Source organism: Mauremys mutica, chromosome 19 (genome assembly GCF_020497125.1).
Source record: "Mauremys mutica isolate MM-2020 ecotype Southern chromosome 19, ASM2049712v1, whole genome shotgun sequence".
NCBI lineage: Eukaryota > Metazoa > Chordata > Testudines > Geoemydidae > Mauremys > Mauremys mutica.
This window is the reverse complement of record NC_059090.1, coordinates 11,024,522-11,049,258: the sequence shown is the minus strand read 5'-3', so window position 1 is coordinate 11,049,258 and position 24,737 is coordinate 11,024,522. Positions and strand designations below refer to the sequence as shown.

The following is a 24,737-nucleotide window of genomic DNA, read 5'->3' as shown; positions in this document are numbered from 1 at the left end:
ATGATTATAAATACTGGGCAACTGGCACTGATTTGGTTTTTGTTAAAAGCAAAAAAAATTGAGAGAGAGCTGGAAAAACAGTGAATTGGGGGGAAAATATCAAAACCCACATATCTGTTTGCAAAAAAACCAAAGTAATTATTTATATAGCACATGGTAAGTCAATTTTTAGGTCTATTAATCTTTAAACATAGTTAGTTTAAAAAAAAAAAAACCCTTTGTAAAACCATACTGGAAAAATCTTTTCCCAGGTGTTGAATCTGCCCAATGTGCTTACTATTCTTTCATTCCCAAACTGATTCAAGAGGAACCCATCTCTCTGCCTCCGGTGGAAACGTTCCTAAGGTACCTCAGCTGCACGTTTGGCTGTACTTCTGTGTGGAAGTTTGTTTCAATAGAAAAAGTGATCCAATATTTGCTGCCATTATGTAATTTAACAAAAAAAAACCAAACCAACAGAATACAATTTTCTGGTTACTATTTAGGAACTAAATTTAGAACAGAATGCTACCTACATGTTCACACAAAATAGGTAGACTAAAATGTCATCCATGTCACCTCTTTGAATATCTCTGATTAGCTGTGTACCTTTTAATGACAAAGTGGATGTTGTGCCTTTCCTCCAGGATTCGTTTGAGCTTGGGGACACCATAGGTACAGGGTCGTTTGAATGGTATTTTGTCAGGGATCCCAATTATTTCTACTGCCTCTGGGTCACAGGCAATCTTCCGGTATGGCACGGGAACCATGTGGTCCAAACCCAAAGCTTCAGCTGAAAGGTTAACAGATGGCTTTCATTTCCAACTGAATTTTTTTTTGTTTTTAAAAGACGACAAAGAGAAGGTGAAGACCACGTAATTCAACAGATCCAAGTCGATCTGCAAAACAGGTACATGTCTGCTGTCCTACTATCCTCCTTTCCCCCCAGCAACAGAGCCCCGGGCTCCAAGTTTAACTTATCCCTCGTCACTGCCCAAAGTTACTCCTAAGGGCGAAGTTAAACAGAGAAATAAAGCAAAGGACAAACAAAATCTAAACTAAGCTTTAAAAATGCTGAGGTACATCTCACACTACTCAAATCAGGGGACGTACAGAGCAGCAAAGAATCCTGTGGCACCTTATAGACTAACAGACGTTTTGCAGCATGAGCTTTCGTGGGTGAATACCCACTTCTTCAGATGCAAGTCTTGCATCTGAAGAAGTGGGTATTCACCCACGAAAGCTCATGCTGCAAAACGACGTACAGAGTTACCTTGAAACAGCAACCACCACCCAGGAGAAACCTGTGCAGTCTTATAATGGAATGTATAGAGCTGGGTGGACCCTGAGACAACTTGGATCAAGATACAGAAATCAGAGATGCCTCACGCAAGCTTCAGTGCAGCCAGCTTTTCTCTGGAGGTCACCCACTTCAGTACTGACCAAGGCCAAGCCGGCTTAGTTTGAGAGAACTGACAAGCCCACGGTACAATAGGGTATAAATACACCTCTACCCCGATATAACATGACCCGATCTAACACGAATTTGGATATAACGCGGTAAAGCAGCGCTCCGGGGGGGGTGGGGCTGTGCACTATGGTGGATCAAAGCAAGTTCAATATAACGTGGTTTCACCTATAACGCGGTAAGATTTTTTGGCTCCCGAGGACAGCGTTATATAGGGTTAGAGGCGTATAACAACCCTGTTCTTCACTAGAAAGAACCACAGAAAGCACCCTCGTTCTTCATGAACAGAGGCCATCGAATCGATTCCATTCATGACTGATTTAGTTTGCTTACCAGATGCTCGCCTGGCTAGGAGATTAAGGAAAATAAACCTATGGGACTGTACATAAAAAGGGGGATTCATAATTTAACACCACAAAACAAAGCCATTTGTGAGCTCCAAGCATGTTAAAAGCAGCTGGAATAACCAGTATCTTTATTTCTGCACTACGTTCATTTTCAAATAGTCTTGGTTCGGTTGTTCCTCCTAAAACTTTGCTGGGAGGTACATAAGACATGCTTTCAAGCTGAGAACCTGTGCATTAAGTTTCAGACTGGGGCCACTTTGCAGCTAAGCTACAAATACTTTGATATGGGGGATTCGGAATGGAAATATTGACATAACCTTAAATAGAAGCCATGAGCCTAGGCGCTGCCATGCGAGGAGTGTTAAAAAGAGAAGGGAGTTTAGCATATGGCTTCTGCTGCTGTGTTAGGGAACAAAAATGATTGCTACATAATGTTATGCAAACCACAAGCACTGCAGATGCATAATGGAATTTTAACTCCTACTCACCATATCTACTGTTAAACAGAATTTGCACGCACTCCCTAAGGGTGTTGATATCTTCAGTTTCTTTTATAAAACTGTCCCATTTATCTATCAAAACAAAATATAAGAAATAAGGAACTTCCATATGGCACACAGACAGCAGATGCACTTTTCGCTTGCGAGGTGTTAGGAATCAGGAACAAGGCTCGGCTGCCTTATAAACAGTTATTTCCCCTTCCTGAGCAAGTGCTGCCAGCTTGGTTGATAAGGTCTAGGCTTCTTCCATCATCCTGCGGGGTACTCCTCTGCAGCGGCGCATGCGTGAAAAGAGGAGACTCTAAGGAAATGACTCTACATTTCCAACATTCAAATGAAAGAACCTTCAGAACAGAACGCACCCAACCATAAGCCAACCTTTAAAAATCATTACAAGAAGTTTTAAAATCTTGTATTAACTTCACTCTCCTAGATTTTCAATAGGTGGAGGGGAAAGGGAATGCCTAATTGTTTGTTACACTGCATGTTACCCAAGCCAGGGATGGTATCTTCCTCTGCTTTTGGGGCATTCACTGTGAGAGCCACAGAACTGTTGCGTTTTCATTATTTGGAAACCACATGGGAATTTCAGTCTGTCCTTTTTGTTTGCAAAGCCAGGCAGGGCAGGAAGGATGGTCAGCCACAGCCTTTGGGCAAGTTATTTAATCTACACTGTGCCTCAATTCCCCCATTTATAACATGGGCAGCCTGTCTCCCTGCTTCACAGGGGATTCCTGACTCTGCTGCACTCAGGTATTAGGGTGAGGAGGGAGGGGTGGGTACACACAGGTACAGAGAGATGTCCCAGCTGCTATGCTGACACTACAACTGGGCTCTCTATGGAGCCAGCTTCAGGAGGCAGAAGGGGACAAACGTCCCGGCAGCTCCTCATGGAGGATGAGCCAGAAGCATTTGGGGATGGACAGATCATTGAGCATGGCACCGACCACCACGAGCCGACTACTTTGGCAGCCATGCTGAGCAGTGGGGAAACAGCAGAAGTGGCCAGGGGCTGGGTCCTTTGCCAGAAGCCATTCCCTTCCCTTGTCTCTTTCCGGCAGTGCCCCCCGCGACCCGGACCCAGCGAGCGTCACACCTGTTTTGTCGTGGACGATGGAGAAGAGGATACGCTTTGACGAATGCACATTCTGGATGAGCGGACCACCAGGGACTGCCGATTTCTGTCCTGGACACAAGGAAATACAAGGTGAAAGGAACTATAAGAGCCCTATCACCTAATACAAGCAGGGGCAAGAGGCCCACCCCAGCGGGCACAGAAGGGTAACCACGGCCTCGACTCTGCCAGACTGAGCACAGGACTGGGAAGCAGGGACTCCTGCATTCTATTCCCAGCTTGGGCACTGACTTGGTGCGTGGCGTTGGGCCAGTCACTGAACCCTTCTCTGGGCAATATTCATCCCTGAGCCAGCGAGGGACTGGAGTAGGGTGACCAGATGTCCTGATTTTATAGGGACAGTCCCGATTTTGGGGTCTTTTTCTTATATAGGCTCCTATTACCCCCCACACCCTGTCCCTATTTTTCACATTTGCTTTCTGGTCACCCTAGACTGGGAGTGAGTTGTAGGGATTTGTATAATCCCGAAATGCAGGGGGCCCTTTATGCTTGTGGCAGCAAGAGGAGGGGTGATCTGGTATAGACTGGCTGCTGGTGCTGCAGCCATCACATCACCTGACCCTGATCAGAGCAGGCCTAGAAAACACAGGGATTAAAAAGCCATTGGTGGCCCATGTACACTACATTGCTACTACTCTAAGGCGAGCCCACAGAGTCATATTCAGAGATTTTCAATACAGAGCCACACAAAAGGAAAAAGAGCCCTTGAATTCCCTTCAAAATCCTCAGCTGAGTCTCTGACCCCTCAGACCTGGGCTCTCCCCCATCTCAGGTACGTACGGCTCTGCACCAGTTATTTTAAAGGGGAAAAGAACCCACATGTTGTTCCTTAGTTCTGTCTGTAGTACACACACATGCGCTGCTCTGCTTCCTGAAATGGCTGGGGTCTGCGCCTTCGTAGAGAGCGCATCACCGGAGCGGTTGCAGAGAAGCCTCATCTCAGACAGGATTGTACAACTGTAGATCCACACAGGGGAGTGCGTGGGGAGGTGGGACATGGCAAGTCTTTGTTGTCCCAGGGAACGAGGGTGAGGCCCAAATCCAGATTCTGATTCCGCCGCCTGACACCCACGGGAATACAGTGGGCTTTCATTAGAAAGCCACAATGACCCCCGTTGAAAGCGCTTTGTGGTGCTGAGGATTTCAGAACGAGCAGCTACCAAGTAGCTAGCCGATCCAAAGTCCCCTGAGATCAATTGGGGCCTTTCCATTGGCAAAGATGGAATCACCTCCTCCCACCAGCGAACGACTTTTCCTCAGTTATACTCCGACGATCCACCAGACGCTCTAAACTAAGGGCGCTGGCCCGACACAAATGGTCCCCCACTCCCAAGGCTAAAACGTCCCCAATGGTGACAGGGAGTGCAGTGAAATTCTACGGGCCACCTGAGGCAGGCCTAGAGGAACCTGAAATAACTGCATTAACCCCCAACACTGCTCCTGGTCTCTGAGACAGATCTTGGGCCTGACCCAAAGTCAATGAGAGCCTCTCCATCGACTTCAATGGCCTTTAGGCCAGGCCCTCCTTCGAGAGCAAACGCAAGGCTATTACCACAGCAGTCGCTGTACTCCTGTGAGGAAGGCACCTTCAGCTCTCCTGAGGGCCTGGGCATCAGCATCTCGCTGGCTGCATTCACCCCGTGCAGACTGGCAGACATCTCCTGCTTTAGGTCCGTGGCGATCTGCGTAGGCAGCGAGACACCGTATAAGAAATTGGTCATGGCTACAGTGGATGGAGTGTCTTGACTGGCTGGTTTAGTGATCTGGTTATTTGGACCAGAATCCCGACTGCCCTTGGATGCTAGGGAGGTACAATTCAACTCTACATTAGGGTTCGCCTCTCTGCTGGGCTCATCTGCTGGCCTGAATGGGAAAAAACAAAGAAGAGGAAAACACAGGTACTTTCAAGATCCATCGTATGGCATCTGACATAGGAACTGCGCACTACCGCCTGCGTACAGCTAACAACATCAGCAACAAGAACCACCGCTTGGCTCAGCAGCACTGCATGCAATCTCAGTCTCATTTGATATTAAATGTCTGCTGAATCAGCCCTACAGGTCAGGGGCACGAGGGTTCCTGGAGCAAGGAAGAAAGGTTTTGCTCATATAGCCAAGTGGAGGAAGCAATTTGCAACAACTTTCAAGCTGCACGGATGGGCCTGTGCCCAAGCTGTCCACGTTACATGTCTTAATGGCGCGCATCGGGGAGAACAAGCTAAAAAGCAATGGGGAGGAAAGGGAGAGGACAGCTTCCAAACAATCATTTCAAGACAGTCCAGCAGGGTGGAAAGTACAATCTCCACTCTGCTCTGATGACTGGCCCAGCTTCTTCTCTGCTTATCATTTCCACTCTACGGCAGCTGTCAAAGGAGCTGTAAACCTGCCTCAACTTCTCCCTTCTTCTCTTCAGAAGAGTCTTTACAATATGTTTTATGAGCCAGATCCACAGCTGGTGAAAACTGGCCTAGTTCCATATTGCAAGCGGGGGAGAGGAATTAGCTCAGTGCAACCTTTAGGGGTGAAACTATGGATAGAACTCACCATCGTGCACGGTCAAGGATAAAGCACCACTTAGGTTCTACTCAAAATAAGGCTTAAGGCGAACTCAGGTGGTGCGTAAGACCTTGTACTGATCATCTGAACGTGGTGAATTTTACACATGCTTCAGAAGAGAATTGCCCATTTCCAAAAGTGGCCTCTGATTTTACATGTCCAACTGGACATACTGAGCGATTTCAGAGATGCTTAGCACCCCCAGGTCTAACTCGTTTCAAATTGGAAACTGGAGGCGCTGGGCACTCGTTAAAATCAGGCCCAACGTGCCTCAAGTTTGGCAAGGCCAAAAATTAACACGACCAAAATTAGAGGTCACTTTTGGAAATGTGGCTATAATAGCATGGAGGGTGCCTAGCCCCTATATCACTCCTTCATGCAAAAATCCTGACCACCTAGCACAGTATAATACTCTCTCTAGACTGGAAAAGAGGTTTAGGAGGTTTACACTGGAACTCCCTTTGGTGAGGTAAGAGCATCCTGCTCATCATAAATACAATTCCTATGTAATGACATGTAGAAGAATGTAATTAACCTTGTATGTTTAGGAACACTTTGATATTGTTTTCACTTTCAATAATTAAGGAAAGATCCCACTGCCCCCCAGACCGTGATAAATTAGTCTCTCTCACACGCACCAAGTCTTTGTACGCCATGATTTAACATGGTTGCACCTACATTTCAAGGTTCACAAGAGAAACCAGTGCTGGGAGCAGCACACCGTATTTAATGAACATCTGCACCTCGCAGACGAGTGGAAAACAGCGGCACGTGATTATTAGCGGTGGTGTCGAGGTATTAATTAACTCAGCCAGGGCAGCTTTTCATGTGGCTGTCAGAGAGCCCCATAAAGCAGCCAAGCCCGTGTGTAATGAGACAAACGACATCATGCTCTGCAGCGTCCCTCCTCACATGATGCAGTTGCCACACAAAACCCTTCAGAGGCCTGGTTCAGAGCTCGCTGAACTCAAAGGGGAGGGTCCTTCCCTGGACTTGGCTCAGTGTGGACAAGAAACGAAGACTCCCTGCTCCCACCCTCTCAGGATTTATGAAGTTACCTTTTTAGCCTGAACCGGATACTGTGGCTGTGCTCCAAAATCGCCATCAGGGATTTCACATCATATTCTGTGGGCTTCCGGAAGCCAAGTCCCTCAGGCAAGCCGGCAACTGCGAGCAATCCTGGCTCTTTCATCAGCTTCTCGTAGGGCAAGGGCACCACACTGTTCTTCCCTATGGCTTCACCTAGGAAACAGGCACCATTACACATTGGATAAAGTCACTGGCTTTTCCAGGCAGAAATTTGCTCACAATTGCAGCTGGTCAGGGCTTTAGCAGAGAGATGAGGAGCAGGACTGAGACTGCAGACACCAGTGCGAACTGGTCAGGATAATTCTTCCCACCCATAATATTGTTATAACATTATCTATAGCTCTTCAGTCACTTCACAAACATTAATTAATAAAGTCTCACAAAACCCCAATGAAGAGGAGCAGGAACTGTGATGTGGCAAAACACAAAAATTCTTGGAATGTATTGAGGACAACTTTTTGTTTCAGAAAACGGACGAAGGAACAAGGGGACACCCACTTTAGACTTCATTACGAGCAACTGGTTGTGAATCTGAAGGTGGAAGGCAATTTGGGCGAAAGCTATCATGAAATGATAGATTTCATGGTTGTAAGGAAAGGGAGTGAGAGCAGCAGAATAAGGAGAAGGCACTTCAAAAAAAGCAGACTAACAAACTTAGAGAACTGGTAGGTAAGGTCCCATGGGAAGAAAATCTAAGGGAGGAGCTCAGGAAAGCTGGCAGTTAGTCAAGGACACAATATTAAAGGCACAAGTGCCAACTACTCCAGTGAGAAGGAAAGATAGGAAGACTCCATCAGGAGCTCTTTAATGACCTGAAAATCAAAAATGAATCTTACAAAAAGTGGAAACACGGACAAATAGCTAAGGAGGCGTACAAAAAGAAGAGCACAAGCATGTAGGGACAAAATCAGAAAGGCTAATGCACAAAATGACTTACACCTAGCAAGGGACATAAAAAGCAGTGAGAAGAGGTTCTTTACATACACTGGGAACAAGAGACTGATAAAGAAAACTGTAGATCATCTACTTAGTGAGGAAGGAGAGCTAATAACTGATGACATCAAGAAGGCTGAGGTGTTTAATGCCTTTAACTGGCTAGGCGGTAGTACTGCTGAAAAGGATCTGGGTATTATAGTGCATCACAGATTGAATGAGTCAACAGTGTGATGCAGTCGCTAAAAAGGCTCAAATCATTCTGGAGTATATTAAACTGGAGTGTCATATGTAAGGCATAGGGAGGTATTTCTCCTGCTCTACTCAGCAAGGGTGAGGCCTCAGTTGGAGAATTGTGTCTAACTTTGGGTGCCACACTTTACAAGAGAGGTGGATAAATTGGAGAAAATCCAAAGGAGAGCAAAAAAAATGATAAAAGGTTTAGAAACCGTATGAGGAATGCTTTAAAAAAAACTGGTCCTGTTTAGTCTTGAGAAAAGAGGACTTAAGGGGTCTTGCTAACTGTCTGCTAATATGCTAAGGGCTGTTATAAAGAGAATGCTGATCAAGTGTTGGGCTTAATCTGCAGCAAGGGACATTTAGGCTAGATATTCAGAAAAACTCTCCTAAATTAAATTGTGGAATAGGCTTCCAAGGGAGGTTGTGGAATCCCCGTAATTGTCCCACAGGTTCTTAAAAACCTCCAAACCTCCCACAGGGATGGTCTTGGTTTACCTGGTCCTGCCTCAGTGCCGGGGGCTGGGACTTGAGGGTCTCCGGCGATCCCGTCTAGCCCTACATTTCTTTGATTCTATGATCTGGTGTAACTCAATAAGTGCAGCTCTTCAGTCCCCTGGTCGGATCTTCTCTCTCTTCTTCTGACAAAGTAGAAGTTACTATGGGCCAGAAGCTGGGCTGGTGTAAATGAGCATAGCTCTGCTGAAATCTGAAGAGAGAGAAGATCTGACCAGGGGACTGAAGAGCTGCACTTATTGATTATCACTACAAAAGTTTTTTTTGGTCCTGCTGATAATACCTCATCTGAATTAATTAGCCTCTTACAGTTGGTATGGCTACTTCCACCTTTTCATGTTCTCTGTATGTATAAATATCTTCTTGCTGTATGTTCCAGTCTATGCATCTGATGAAGTGGGCTGTAGCCCATGAAAGCTTATGCTCAAATAAATGTGTTAGTCTCTAAGGTGCCACAAGTACTCTTGTTCTGTTCTTCTTGTGGATACAGACTAACACGGCTGCTACTCTGAAACCATGAATTACTCAGTAACTCAGCATCCAGATGCATATAAAAGTGCAGCACATCTGGCTGTAAGGCCCAGCAGTACATTCGTTCATCATTCTTCTTTGTGGTACTTCGATCCATGTCACTGCACTGATGCAGGGGAAACCCTGATTAAGAGGTCTGTAATTAGTCGTGGGATTGTATGTAATCTATTTCCATTTAAATCATTTTTTAACCTGTAGCTGATTTTACAAAATCCTGGAAACCTCATGGCACTGTCAACGAGTCCTTATTAAAAGTAATTTCTTCAACACAGAGCATTGCTTCAAAGAACACAACTAATGATGTGTGACTTGCTCAAGCAATCAGTGTTCCTTATAGCTTGGATGGATAACATTTTAATTAACTCCATAACAGAAGTTTCAAAACAAACCTTTGAACCACAACATTGTGAGTACACTCTCTGCTCGCTTGAAAAGTATTAATTGATTCCTTGCCTCAGTACACTGGCTGCAGCAGATTTTCACTTCCCCATATCGCCCCTTCTCCTTCCCCAGGACAGGAAGAAAGCAGCAAATAATGTTGATAGCAACCAATTATCAGCTAGATGCTAGCAGGTGCCTAGACAAGTTTTTGTGGGGAATGTGCTACCTTCAAAGTGACCTTCAGCAAACCCAGCAGAGGCTCACGCTTTAACTAAAGAGACAATAATAATCATTAACGTCTGATTAATAGAACTCCATGATAATCAGTCATTCTGTTGGTGAAGAGATTACTGGGCTCCAGAGGGAATTTGGGATTCTTTTGAGTGAGCGTTTTCTGTTATTTTTCATCCTCATTGATAGGAGGCAACTTTCTTTAAAGGATAAAAATGGAAGAAAGAGAATTGTTAATTTCAAACAGACCTCTAGATATAGGATACAGAGCCAGGTTCTGCATCCATCTTAAGCACAGTTTGCTGTAGTCAATATGGAACTGGACACACCCTGGTTATAGTCTGACGAAAGGGACATTCACGTGGGGCATGAAGATTAGCAGACAAGATAGCTGTGCACCAGATATGCGCACAAAAATCTGCGGCTTGATTTTCAGAACAGCCCTGGTTGCCACTGAAGACATGGTAAATTACTGATGCATCACACTTCTAAACAGTCAGCCAAACATTATTTGCATTAAGGTAGCACGTAGGGACCCCAATTAAAATTGGCACCTCATTGTGCTAAGCTCTGTACAACCACACGGCAAGGGACAGTCCGTGCCCCAAAGATCTTGCAATCTAAAGAAACGAGACAGGCAAAAGGTTGGGTGGGGGAGAAAAACAGGCACAGAGAGGGGAAGTGGCTTGCCCAAGTGACACAGCAGGTCAGTGACCGAGCCACGAATCAAACCCAAGTCTTCCAGTCCATTGCCCTAGACACTAATAAATAAAACTAATCATAACAACTAGCTTTAACATAGTGCTTTGCACCAGTAGATCTCTACGCACTTCACACAAGGAGGTGACTATCATTACCCCATTTCTACAGATAGTAAACCGGAGGTACAGAGCAATGAAATGACTTGGCCAAGGTCACACCAGCAGACTGGTGGCAGGAATAGAACCCAGGTCTCTAGAATACCAGTCTAGTGCCCTTCCCACTAGGCCATACTCCGTTCCCCATTAAGTCTTAAAAACGTGTTCCTGCACCACCACGGCTGCTGTTTTACATTTTCAATCCATTTCCTCCAAACTGACCCTCAAACAGGTACATTTTATTACGTACATTCATATTCTCCCTCTTCCCCTCCACCCTCTCACCTGGGGATCTAACAAGGCGAGTGCTGACTTTCTCTGCTCGTTCACTTGCCTTTCCCTACAGTGTCCATTTGGGCTGCGATCTGAAAGCCGTGGAGAGGACCTGAACACCCACTGTAATGGGACATGGTATCTAAATCCATTAAGTGATTTCTAAAACCTTGACATCTAACGATAGGGCACAGGGCAATACAACGACTTGCCCAAGGTCACCCCAGCAGACCAGTGGCAGAACCGGGAACAGAACCCAGGTAACTTGTCTCTTTACTTGGCTACAAAGCACTTAGCACTCTGGGTGCTACACAGTAACTAATAACAAGACTGAACTGATTCAGTTCAAAACCGCCATCGAAATGCCAAGTTGTAAACACAACAACAAATCTGACCTTCACTGTTAAGGGCTGAGATTCAGTCTATCGGTCCCCTGTTCATCTTCAGGCAAGCAATGCATTTTCTTTGTAAAACAAGCATTCAAAGGCATGTGAAGTGACACAGTGAATCAATGGATTAGGGATTATCATTGTTCTTCCAAGACTCCGTGGACTCTCCTGCAAACTCTCAGCTGAGTTGGGACCAGTTTCCAACATATACTTGGGCAATATTTGTAATCCCCTGTGCAGCAACCAACTTCCATTTAACCCTGCTTGGGCCGTGGCTGCCTATGCACCCCTGGGGCCAGAACTTTCGAACCTGAGACTACAGCCAGGAAGACAACTATTTCTCAGTGGGTCTAATTTGCCACTGTGCAGAAGGCCACCACACTGTCTAGGCAATATTTCAACCTGACTGAGGATTTAAGTGGGACGAAAGTGGTGTAAGCCCTTGCATTGGCTCTCAGCAAGGGGCAAATTTCACTCTGCGGGAATATCCTGGGGTGCATTCTCATGCTAATACACATGTGTTTTCACTACTGTTGGGCTAGCCCGGATTATAGAAAGGTGAGCTGGAAGCCTGTCTCATCTGTGCATGTGCAACTGCTGCCATCTTGACCAACACTAGGATTTGAACCCGAGACCTCCAGAGCTAAACGCTTATACAGCTACAGTGCGAGCTAAAGCTCCCTAGCTCGGACTGTAACAACTCCTATCCTCTGTGGATCAGGCACAGTGAGAGACCTGTCACACACAGTCATCGGTCGGTTACATCAGCAACACTGTGGTCAGCTACATTTTAACTGCGGCGTCTTTATTACCGGGGAAGATTTATGAGCTGGAATGAAACTAGCTTGTGTCTCGGAGCTCAGGTTGCAGGGCTCTTAGGAAAATCATCTTTTTCCTTCAAAAGTCAAATTTGGCACTAAAACCACCTTAAAAGCCGCATTAGGGATAAAGACCACATTTTACAAAATCTGCTGGGAGCACAGCATTGGTCTGAGAATGCTGCAGGGACAGCATTTCTAAGGACGTTTCCCCCCCCCCCACACTAATTTATTCATTGGCACATTTAGTTAACGAGCCATGGAACAGTCTCTTCTAGGGCCTTTCTGCAGAGGAAAACGTTAACAGTTAGGCCCATTGATTTCAATGGAGTCAACATGATGTACACTCCGTGTCTATAAGGCTATAAAGTTCCCTTCATAATCTCTTAAGGGCCTGATCCTGCACTCGCCCAGTGACAAAAGGGCCACTGACTTCAGTGGGGTGCAGGATTGGGCTCTGAGAGCCAGCTTCAGTAAAGCACCCAAGCACATGTTTAAATCTATCCCTACTCACCCCAGCACTTAAGTCAATTGGACTTACGCAAGTGCTTACAGGGGCAGATTTCTAAAGGGATTAGTCAGTGCTCTGCTAAACAAGGACGGACTTAAGCATGTGCTTAAAGTTAAAGCGAAGCATGTGCTAAGTGCTGTGCTGAATCGAGGCCAAGAGGGATCACGATGCAATGGCTAGATTAGAGCAGGGTTGAAAGATGTAGCCACAAGTACATACAGGCCCAGTTTCTCAGCATGTCAGGGTGATAACGGGCCTTCAGCTGTTGGTGAGACCAGTCCCTTCAAAAACAACCCAAATGGAACTGTGAAGATTCTTACTATAAAGCACATCAAACACTTCCTCTACCATCTTCCTGAGTAGGTAAACGTCTGATCCTTGATGCGGGGAGACCCTCGGGATGCTCCGGCCACAGTCCTTTGCCTTCTTCTGGAAGTCTGCATCCTGCTCTTTCCTCTGCTGGCCTCCTGCAGGGAAAGAAAAAAGAAAAAGGAAGTGAAAGTGCCTGGAGGAAGGGGAGGGTTTTGGTCACGGTGGTTCCCCCCATCGCCCTCAATTGACCATGACGTGCACTGGATTCAAGGTCACTGGCAGTTTTGGTTGTCAAGCATTCTGGAGCGAGCTCCCAAATGACTCCGGTTTAAAACAACAAGGGCCTGGTTTTCGAAAGCTCAGAGCGCCCGCAATTCCAGCAAAAATCAGCAATGGCTGCAGCCACTCAGCTCCCCAGACATTCAGCCCCACAGTGTCCCCAGTCCAGAAGGGCTGCTCAAGACCCTACATAGCACTTAAACCCAGCATTAGTGCTCAAATCCATTGCTGAGCAGAAGGACAGCAAAATGCAGATGCACCGCGTTACTCCTATCTGAGCACAACTATCCAGGGACAATAAGTTACCCATGAAGGGTGGGATTTTCCCATCTGCCTAGGGGATCTGGACACCCAGTTCCCATTGTAAATTAACGAGAAGCGTGCATCCAGCAGCTTTGGGGAAATTTTCCCATCTTTGCGCTATGAGAGCTGGCTGGCGGTAGCTATGGTGGAAATGCTACTGTGGACACGTATGACCATAAGAGTCTCTCAATGCCCAGTGACAAAGGGTTTACTGTCATGTAACAGCAACTCCTATCAGCCCTGACAAACTCACTACACCTAACACATTGCTGTCACAGTATTTATCCATAAACAACATCATGTAGAGGGTCAAAAGCTTATCCCCTACCGGCCACCATAAGCATTGCAGGATGCGCATATGCATGTTATTCACGAAATAGGTACTTATTAAAAATACCCTTAAACTATGTGACCAGGCAGGGCAAATAAACACATTTTTTCCCAGACAAAGGAATGTCGATTTACCTGTCTGCCTCGTTCTCCAATGTAAATCAGACATTGTGCAACTCAACACAAAGAAAGCTTCATTTGCGTATTAACTCAAAAGGGAAAGCAAGTTAAAAGGAGAATGAGAAAGACGATCTGGCATCAGCACCCCAAAGAACATAGAGCAGGAGAAAAGAACTTTGTCTAGGGGTACACGGCAAAGGGATACCTTTCAAAGATTGCCTGGACTATAAGGAAGAGGAAAGGGAACCCCTTGGTGGTCCATGATGGAGAGAACAAAACAGACCGTGCATTTTGGATCCTGAAAGGCTGGATCCTGGCCCAGGGGACTGGAGATGCTGAGAGGTCGCTTTAGGTGAGAGATGCAGCTTAGGCAAAGATTGCATCCTGCTAAAGTGGTGTTTAGTCTCTTAGAAGCATGTTATAACTTTTGCTTTCGTTGTAATCATACCTGTTTCTACTACTCTTACTCAGGTTTCAGAGTGGAAGCCGTGTTAGTCTGTATCAGCAAAAACAAGGAGGAGTCCTTGTGGCACCTTAGAGACTAACACATGTATTTGGGCATAAGCTTTCATGGACTAGAACCCTTATAGCCCACGAAAGCTTATGCCCAATAACTTGGTTAGTCTCTAAGGTGCCACAAGGACTCCTGTTGTTTTTACTCTTACTCAGTATCACTTGAACCTCTATCTTTGTAAATAAACTTCCCTTTGTTTTAATCACAAAGTGTGAATTCTTAGTGGAAGCAAGAAAGCTGTGAGGACAGTGTCTCTTTGGAGGCAGCAGACTTGGTAATTAATGTGTATCCAGGGACTGGATACTGCAAGGTACCGCTCTTCCAGGGAGCTCTGGAACTGGGGTGAACCAAATGTTATCTGCAAGGCAAAGTAAAGGCTGGCAGAGTTCTGAGAAGTTTGTCAGGGGTAGCTCACAGACTGGGGAGACAGAGAGCCATCCCCCAGTTTAGTACCAGCATCTCTCTCTCGCTGAAGCAGGGGTTTAACAAGGTGACCCGCACTCCTGGGAGCCCCAAGAAAGTGTCACAGCAGGACACAGGCTTTCGATAACCTTGCTCAGAGCAGGTCTAGAGGACACAGTGGTAAGGTCACCTAAGTTCTAGCTGCGCTAGGCCATCCACCAATGGACAATTAGAGACCCTCGTCATCAGAGTGTAGACAAGGCCTTGCAAACCACCAAAGCAGCAGCAGTCAGTCGCACGGCACTTTGGAAGCAGGACTGCAAGAAGGCACCTGCAATGTCACTTTCTACATCACAGAGACCATACAGCCCCCTTCATTTACTGCATTAAAGTTTTGTTTAAATGATTTTCTCCCTCAACGGATTGGTTTGGGTTTTTGTAAAGGACAGAAAATCCTGCAAAATTCCAAAAAGCCACGGAGGAGTTACAAGAGCATGGGAAGCCAGGCACAGAAACTCCAATACAAAGAAGACAGAGAGCCTCTCAGTGCCATTGATTTAAACAATACCTTACACCGTACAAATATTAAACAGCTCCCACGCCCCTGCTACATCCATTCACTATCCCACATCCTCCCTCACCACACTCTAGGCAGAAGGCCTGAAAAAAGAATGCAGCCACCACCGTAGGACAGAACAAGGTTCAGAACTTCAGTGTTTTCCCCTTCCAACCATGAAAGAGCCAGAACTCACCCGCCCAGCACCAATCCCGGATATGCCAGCCCCTTTTCCTGATTTCTCACACACAGCTTCATTGAAACTATTGTGATTAATTGGCCAGTGTACTTCTTTTCACTGGGTTCAATCTGCTTAGCCCTCAGTTTTTCTGAAAAGCAAATCCCCCTTGCTTGAAGGCTCTCTTACTCCTCAGTGTTGCGCAGCTCTGTGATTCCAGCGATTCCCTGCTAATTTCCCCTATTAAACCTCAGCTAAAGCGTATCTACAGCAACAATTTCCTTGCATCTCTAAATGCACAGAAAATTAACCACCACAAGTACATTATTGCCATTCGTTCTAAACCTATTCACAAGGGATTTTCGGTGGCAAAGGACTAATTCTTTCATCATACTCTGCAGACTTTTGCCAGTGATCTGCCCGGATGCTGTTTGATTGCTTAAGGAGGAACTGATGGATCCCTTCTGCTTTTGTCTGAAACAATCCTCTATGCAAATAGGAAACTGAGCTATTGCTTTTTAAAGCCAGCTGTGGTTAAACACCAACCAGATAATGCAGCAGGGCAATAACCAGAATGTATGTTGATACACGAAGCTCGAGTTATAGTGACCTGCTTCCGATCCAAGAGTCCCAGATGCTCAGTAACATGTGGAAGGCAACGCAAGTGACAAAGCACAAACAGTCTGGGAGTATGGGACAGACAGACAGAGAGAGCAGACCCATGTAAACACAACGAACGTCACTACAACAGAGAGGGGGACTCTTCTCAGCATTTGAGGTTCCGCTTTCCTATAGATCATTAACAATAATAATACATTTCCACTTTAGCCCGGTCAACACACAAAAGTTTCACCGGTTTAACTGAAGGTGACATTCTAAATTGACACAATTAAATTGGTCCAGAACCACTTGCCGATTGATTTAAGCCTGGATTACACAGGCTTTTCTATCATCAGTACAGGTAGAAGGACATACCAACCCAATATAAATCTGTCCACACAAGGCTTGCGCCGATTTAACTAAATTGGTTTTTAAACCCATTTAAGCGGAGCCGGTGTAACTTCCACATGCAGACAAGGGCCCCAATACGACACCTCTTCATTTGAGGATTTCAAAGCACATTGGACACGTTCAATAATCCTTGCAACACCCTGGGAAGGATTTGGGGGGATGGGGGGGGGGAGGGAGAAAATCACTGAGACACTTCAGCAGTGTCTGCACTTTTGGGAAATCGCCTGCTAATTAACTATCCCAGTGCAGCTCCAATGATGGAAACAAGAGAAGACGCAGTAACGGAGACCAGGCGCAGGCAGGTCAGGACAACACAGGGAGAAAAAGGCCACTGAACACTGAAGTACTGACTGCGCTAGGACTCACCCCATTGCTCATCACCAGGAGGCCTGGTGGTAACAGTACAGGGGGAGATTGCTCGTGCTCAAAGCCAGACAGAACAAGGGACTCACCACCCCCTCATTTCAGTAACCAAGGTCAGAGCAGACATCGGACTCTTGGAACACCACCTATTCTCCATTACATGAGCCAGTGCAAGAAGCGTTGTGCTGCTGCCTGTGGACTGTGATTCTAGCCAAAGCGGCCGAGTGCCTGGAGTGGTGGGTTTGGGGATCTTACTGATTTGAATCTAAATAAATCCAAACTAATTAAGGTGCCACTCTGGCAACGAGACTATAACAAACGATGATAAGAGGCGGTCGCCATTTTGTTTAGTGCACCAAAACCAATGAGAGGTTCACACACACGTCCGAGCACCATTCGGCTCTGCAGCGGGCATTAGTGTAACCTAAGCCTGAGAGATGAGCACATTCCTGCAGACACAGGAGCACAAATAAGAGATACTGGAGGGGAAAAAACTCTTTACACTCACTCAATCCATTCCTCAGCCAAAGCAGAACTGTTCCGTGGGGCGAAAGGACGTTCATATTATTAGACAAGGGGCTTGTCCACACAAGCGGCAAGCCGGGGTATAAATCTACCCTACCTGTCTATGTGGACTCGATCACCCAGTTCCCTAGTGTACTCGGATCTACTCTTGTTTCACAGCAACAGGGTCCGCATGGGCATTTAGCGCACACCGGGCTAGCATGGGGTAGATTCACACCACAGCTTGCCACTAACTACATGGTCATGTAGACAAGCCCTAGGACTCGAGACACCTGGGTTCATTCCTCTGCGAGCATGGGCAAGTCACTTCATTTGTCCATCCCTCAGTTCCACACTTCCTTTCTTCGGGGTTGGGACCGTCTCTTACTATGTGTGTGTGCACCTGGCACAATTGGTGAGGCCTCATCTGGAGTACTGTGTCCAGTTTTGGGCCCCACACTACAAGAAGGATGTGGAAAAATTTGAAAGAGTCCAGCGGAGGGAAACAAAAATGATTAGGGGGCTGGAGCACATGACTTATGAGGAGAGGCTGAGGGAACTGGGATTGTTTAGTCTGCAGAAGAGAAGAATGAGGGGGGGTTTGATAGCTGCTTTCAACTACCTGAAAGGGGGTTCCAAAGAGGATGGATCTAGACTGTTCTCGATGGTAGCAGATGACAAAACCAGGAGTAACGGTCTCAAGTTACACTGGGGGAGGTTTAGGCTGGATATTAGGAAAAACTTTTTCACTGGGAGGGTGGTGAAGCACTGGAATGGGTTACCTAGGAAGGTGGTGGAATCTCCTTCCTTAGAGGTTTTTAAGGTCAGGCTTGACAAAGCCCTGGCTGGGATGATTTAGTTGTGGATTGGTCCTGCTTTGGGCAGGGGGTTGGACTAGATGACCTCTTGAGGTCCCTTCCAACCCTGATATTCTATTCTATTAAGTGTCTCTGCTCCCCTAAAAACACCAGAGGTGCATGCATATACATCTGCACACCCTAGAAGGACTCAATATTTGTCAAGTGGGAAAAGGATGAAGCCAGTAGGAAAAGAAATGTAATTTTCCATCTTCTTAGAAGATACTAGAATAATAGGAAGTGGGGGAGGGAGGAAAACGTGAAGCTATATGTGGGGAGAAAGCCAACAGACAGCAGGACCTTTTCATGTCTTCCTCGGTATTTGATGTTCAAGCCTTTATTGTTTCAAAAAAAGAAGCTTTTCATGAAGTTAACTTAGAACAGACTTTAATGTTTCCAGCTGCATTTTACAGCTCTCTCAAGTTGTCTGCTATCTCTCCGATCAAGCTGTGCCAAGCCTCAACACACTCTGTAGAAGCCTAGCACAATCCAACAGTAATCCAACAGAAAGTACCTCAGTGACGTGCATGGGAAGACCAGCTCCTCAGGTCAGCGCCTGCTAGTTGTGTTTGCATTGTCCACCCGGGTCTCTTCCGCCTTCCTGAGCTCAGTCAGCATTTTGCTGCAACCTTGAGTGGTTTTTTTCCCTCTGAGGCCTGGGCTGCCCTTTCTTTGCTGGCAAATACTGCACCTGCTTAACTGCTAAGAAATGCCCCAGCTGCTCATCACAAACGGGAGTAAAGGTTCTCTCCTTCTATGCCCTTCTCTTCTGTTAGGCTGGCGTCAGTGACTTCGAATGGCGTTGAAGTCCCAGGGTTAACAGCTGCACCATCAAAAGCGAGCACAGAATGGATGCTGGGCTTCCACATTCCACACTGGGATCAGGAGATTCCAGAGTCTTATCTGCTGTTCCCAATACACCTGCTTCAGTTTTTAGCTGCCAGAGGAACTTCTGACACGAGGAAGCCGTCAGACAGAAATGCGGATGTACAAATCCAAGAGACACACGCTCACCATACAGACTGAACAGACACTGTCCCCACCCACAAAAGCACTGCTGTTTCTTTTTCCCCTGCAGTCCTCATCTCAATCAGCTCAAAACTGCTCCAGAAATTTAGCTTGCACAACCAGCCATCTCATCCCAGGCCAAGCAGAAGACCTGGGGCCCAATCCTCAGCTGGTGTAAATCAGTATGTTTCTCTTTTGACCGCAGTGGAGTTTGGGCAGTTTTCAGCAGTGACCCATGGAGCCCCTAACCAGGGGAATGTGGTAATACAGCCTTGCTTCTGCGCCCAATGAAGTCAGCGGAAAGACTCCCCCTGACTTCAATAGTGCAGGTGCAAGGCCTGCATAAAACTAAGACTTGGATAGTAGAGCTACATGAAAATAGATGGGGAAGGGGCCTCTCTGAGCCCCAGAACTTTATCTTCACACTCAAGATCCTGCATCACAATAGCTCTCCTTCCAACCAGGATGTGGGCAGGGGGATAGAGGCAGCTTCTCTGAAGTCCATCAGCTCTGCTCTAGAAGAGTCAGGCTAGAGAGTTACCATCAGGCCAAAGAAGCGGATACTGAACAAAGCAAGGCCCTCCTAAAGTCTTCCTCCTGCTAGTGAGTGCCCCTTCCATGCGCTAAGCCCAGAGCAAAGGGCCATGTCTGAGTCCCCAGTGGGGAGGGCCTCATCCATGGGACAGATTCTGATCTCACCAGCATGTAGTCCCACTGATTATTCCCTGCTTCTACTGCTGTACACAAGAGGAGAACTGGCCCCTCGCTGGTTGCGTTTCTTCCAGTAACATTTCTCACAAACTCCTTTGGTCTCTGAAGCATTTGTCTGATTTTTCAACGGGAATTTGCCTTTCATTAACTGCTCTGCACTTTAAAGTAAAGTGATGCTGGCGTGGTGTAAGTGGGGAGGGCAAATCCAACCGTCCAATACCATGGCAAACAATGGGCCCCATGCTGGGCGGTGCTGAGCACCCACTAGCAAGTGCCGGCCACCTCTGATAGCCACAGCAACATTTCCCACTCAATTTACGTACATTGAGGAATGAACAACCTTAGTCTGCATTCAGCAGGAGAGAAAACAACGGAGAATCTTGAAGGGCAGAGAGAATGGGAAATAAGGAGGAGAATCTGCCAGTGCCCCTGGACATCACACCCTGCAACGATGGAAGGGGTTGGCAGCCTGAAGCTCTCCTCGAGACACAAGAAACACATTTTGTTTACAATACGTTCTAGACAGTTTCTCATTAAGGCGAGGAAGGATGTGGGGAGAGATGCTCACTTGAAAAGTTTTCGGCTCTTTCTGCTAAGCAGTCATTTAAAGATCAGACCCTTCTAAGGCTCTCCCCTCCCGACTAGACATCAATTCTCTTTTATTGACATTCATCTTTATAATCGCCAATTCCCCTTAGTATTTCAGGAAAGGCTGCGCTAAATGAGCGTGCTCAAGTGATGCTGTGTGCTCAGAAACGCTGCTCAGTAGATAAGAGGCTTCTTATATCTTTCAGTGATGTCTGCTTTAGATTATTTTAGATCCTTTCTAACGGGGCAACTAGACTATAAATCAGAGGCATTTTCAGGGATGCTTTACAATGCATGCCAGCTGGAAGAGCCTTCTCTAGTGGAGAAAAGGTTGGCCCTTTAAAATTCAAGGCAGTTATCAGATTTCACCCCGTCTCAAGCATCTGCTGTGCAGTCAGAACCCCATCATCAAAACTTTGTATTTCGTACCAGTTGTTATGGTTCTATTTTTACAACATAGGAAATTTAACTGAAGGGAGAAAGAGCTTAGATTAAACTTCAGGTGCCTTGGGCTGCCTCTATAAGGTAGATTTCAGTTTGACCTAATACAACAGTAGTTTATTATCTATGATTGATAGACAGATTCATTGGCAGCCTTCAGGCAATGGGAACCACAGAATGACCCATTTGGTCTTTTAATATAGAACATTTAGCTTCCTACTCCAGACCATTCTATTTTTTATACCTTCTACATTACGCTTCACCGCTGAATCGGTCCACATACGTGGTGTGAATGGGATGTAGACACCTGCAACCCTTTCTAAATGCCTCATGCCAGGTGAAGGCTCACTTGCAAAATTAAAAAGCTTGAGACTGATAGTTATCAAAGGGTGGATTTCTCCGATTACAATAAACCAGAGTGAAACAGATCTCAGCCTCCCCACCCCAGAAAGAGAATACCAATAGAGGAAGGGAGAAATCTTCCACAAAGCCAAGTGCACAAGTTAGATTAGACCCCAGGCACGCTTTGCTGGTACAGCCGGCACAGATGCAGGGAATAATCCAAGCAGACGCTGACCCCGGCAGCTTTATAAGGCTAATATTTTCCCCGAGCATGAACTGTTCTTGAGCAATTTCTCCAAGGATTAAAGCACAAATACGGTTTCCATCAACACCAGACACACACACAATTTATTTCCGTCACCTAATTTCTATTACACGAGACTTTAGTATTTAGTGCAGCCAGCACGTGCAAAAAAAAAAATCTGCTCTCCATTTGTGTCTGACTTCCTATCTCCCTCTGGAACCATCATTAGTCGTGATGCGGCACAGACGCTCATTCCAGACCCAGGCAGGATATGTCCTACTTCAAAAATCCAGCAGCAGCAGGACAAATGGTTTGAGTTTAGCAGCTGTGTGCTGATGGTAGGAACAGATTTCCTCACGTTTCAAGCCCCTTCCTTGCCTTACCACTCAAGATTGCACAAGGAGCACTGGGAGCAGAGCATCACGTCAGGGCAGGACACGGCAGCATCAGGCTTTGGGTGTATCAGAAGTAGCGCAACTGAGAGTAGCCCCATCATGGGACCGGGAGATGGGCAACAGGACGGGGCTGTGCCTTGAGCCACCAAAAGCCAGGAGGGAAAGACTGGTCTCAGTCTTGGGTTGGAACGTTCTCCGGGGGTGGTGGCATCTCACAGCTGTGGGAGAGGAAGAGTGAGTGACTGACTGACTGACTGACTGACTGACCGACTTTAGGGGGGGGAGGGATAGCTCAGTGGTTTGAGCATTGGCCTGCTAAACCCAGGGTTGCGAGTTCAATCCTTGAGGGGGCCATTTAGGGATCTGGGGCAAAAATCACTACTTGGTCCTGCTAGTGAAGGCAGGGGGCTGGACTTGATGACCTTCAAGGTCCCTTCCAGTTCTATGAGATAGAAAGTCATTAAGATATGGAGATATACCTAACGAACGCCCTCAAACCACCCTAGTAGTGACCGGAGGGCTTGCCTCAGTGACTAACAAGGTATGCATCATACAGAATGGCAGCCTGTTCTCTTACAATTATTTACCCTGTAAGGCCGCCCTAGGAGACACAAACAAAATGAACTCTTCCTGCCAGGCATTTCCCTTGTTCTTGCAAGGAGATGAGAAAGTGAGAGCAAAGCACTAGCTTGTGTGCCAAAGACATCCTCCGCCATGGTGATCATGGGCTCAGAGACAGGAGATTTAGGTTTCCTGTTCATAGGCCTTTCCTCCTAGCAGCGGACGCTGGCCACCAGTACATTCTTTTAAATTGCCTTCCCTCCACAATCCTTGCCCTTTGCATCATCTGTGGCAGCATTTCACCTATAGGTAAAGGACAAAGCAGGAGAGCAGCCATGTTCTGAAAAAGGACCCTGCAGGAAATGGCACGAGAAAGAGGGCAGGGTGTGGGGAGCTGATCAGCTGGCAAACTGCATTGCCTCTGCAGTATGCTTGCACTCCATTGGCTTGAGAAAGGAAAGCATTGACCTTGCTCCTTTACCGACACTGCCCGGCAGTGCATTGCAATTTCATCTTCTCTCTGGCACTGCAAGAGAAAAGGAGAATGTTTCTTTCCTGTCAATTTATTTTCTAAAAGATTGTAAATCCACCGATCTGGCACGGCTAGGTTGGGTCCCTTCCCTGCAGTGTGCAGAGGCGTACGGAGCCGTCAGTCATGAGCTGCCCTTTGCTACTGGCCTGCCCACTTCCTGTTTGCCAGAGTCCTCCGAAAGCCAAAGTACTGAGCATAACATTAACTGTGAAACTCTAATGTAATACACCAGGCACACAACTAAAAATATGCTGTCCAATTTAGTCTGATTAGAGAGGCCAACACCCAAAATCTGAAACTGAGGGTGGATCCGGATTAGTTGACTTGCAATCTCGGAGAAAAGAAATTGACTGGCAAGAGAAATTTTCCTCTTGGATTTAAGACATGCCCACTGACCTGGCACTGATGGGATGTGACTAGTGGTAAAGAAAATTCTGTTAGGAAGAAGATAGTGATAGAGCGTAATTCTGTTCTCGTGTCTCCACAGGAGTGAGTCTATTCATGCGCCAGAACACGTCACACACACCTCCTGAAGGCTGCGTATGACGGATCAAAGTTACCATCAGCAGACTGTGGCCACCATACCGCAAATGTCTTTGCCTTATAACAGTCTAAGAAAGCAGCTGCTGAGAATCAAGCTGTGAAATCTTTGAATATTTTTCCCCCTCCAACTTATGATAGCAAATAGGGAGTTTGGTTTGCTGAATTCTCTGGTCCAATTTGGGTAGATCTTTAGGGCTGTCATTTATGTCCAGGTTTTCTCTTCACTTGTGTTGGCGTGGAGCAGAAAGAAGGAAAGGAGAACAATTCTCTGATTCAGTGAGCTCAGCTTTGGTGCGAGCACAGGGGATGTCCTCAGTCCTACTTTGTCTGAATGAAAAGCGCAGAATTGCTTTGTGATAGGTACGGTACCTAGTCCAGAAATTCTCCTAGCTCAAGTAGTTTAGGACAAAACTATTCTTAGAGACAAGGACGGTGAGGGAATCTCTCTTACTGGAGTCCTGGACTACCTTCTGTTGGTGGAAGAAAAGCTTTAGAATCACAGAGCTATTCTTCAGGTCTGGGAAAGGTAACCAGAGTGTCACAGCTAAACAAAACATGGGACAGAATGTTACACAGAAGGGGTTAACATGTTGCAAGAAACCAATTCAAATGAAGTGGGCAATTAACACCTCTGCAATCAGAGGACAAAGGAGGATTAGGAGATTACAAATTGTTGTAATGAAACATAAAACCAGCCTCTCTGTTGAGACCATGATTCTAGTGTCTAGCAGAGTTATGAATTTAAGTTGCCGGTCTCACTGCAAGCTATTCCTAGTCATTCTTGAAATGGGCTAGTGCCACCAACTGTTTTGCCCGTGTGCTGGCTTTGCAAGACCAGGGCTATACATGCAATTAACAGCCACAGTCTAGCCCAAAACCTTACAGCATTCAAA

At 46.3% G+C, this 24,737-nt stretch overlaps 1 protein-coding gene and 1 long non-coding RNA gene across 9 annotated transcripts in view; one reads left to right on the top strand and one right to left on the bottom strand.

The window, feature by feature from the left end:
• Nucleotides 1–24,737, bottom strand: part of GTF2IRD1 (GTF2I repeat domain containing 1) — a 172,580-nt gene that overhangs the window by 73,996 nt on the left and 73,847 nt on the right. For all 8 annotated transcript variants that reach the window (XM_044993681.1, XM_044993682.1, XM_044993680.1 and 5 more), the window contains exons 4-9: nt 13,071–13,217; nt 7,043–7,226; nt 4,982–5,292; nt 3,391–3,480; nt 2,283–2,366; nt 589–772 (exon numbers count right to left, since the gene is read on the bottom strand). In XM_044993681.1, the coding sequence (XP_044849616.1) occupies nt 589–772; nt 2,283–2,366; nt 3,391–3,480; nt 4,982–5,292; nt 7,043–7,226; nt 13,071–13,217 (1,000 nt within the window). The remainder of the gene's footprint in view (nt 1–588; nt 773–2,282; nt 2,367–3,390; nt 3,481–4,981; nt 5,293–7,042; nt 7,227–13,070; nt 13,218–24,737) is intronic.
• LOC123353007 lies at nt 42–23,886 on the top strand. Its single transcript, XR_006574346.1, has 4 exons — nt 42–156; nt 830–889; nt 3,356–3,501; nt 23,789–23,886. It is a non-coding gene; the product is annotated as an uncharacterized LOC123353007 (long non-coding RNA).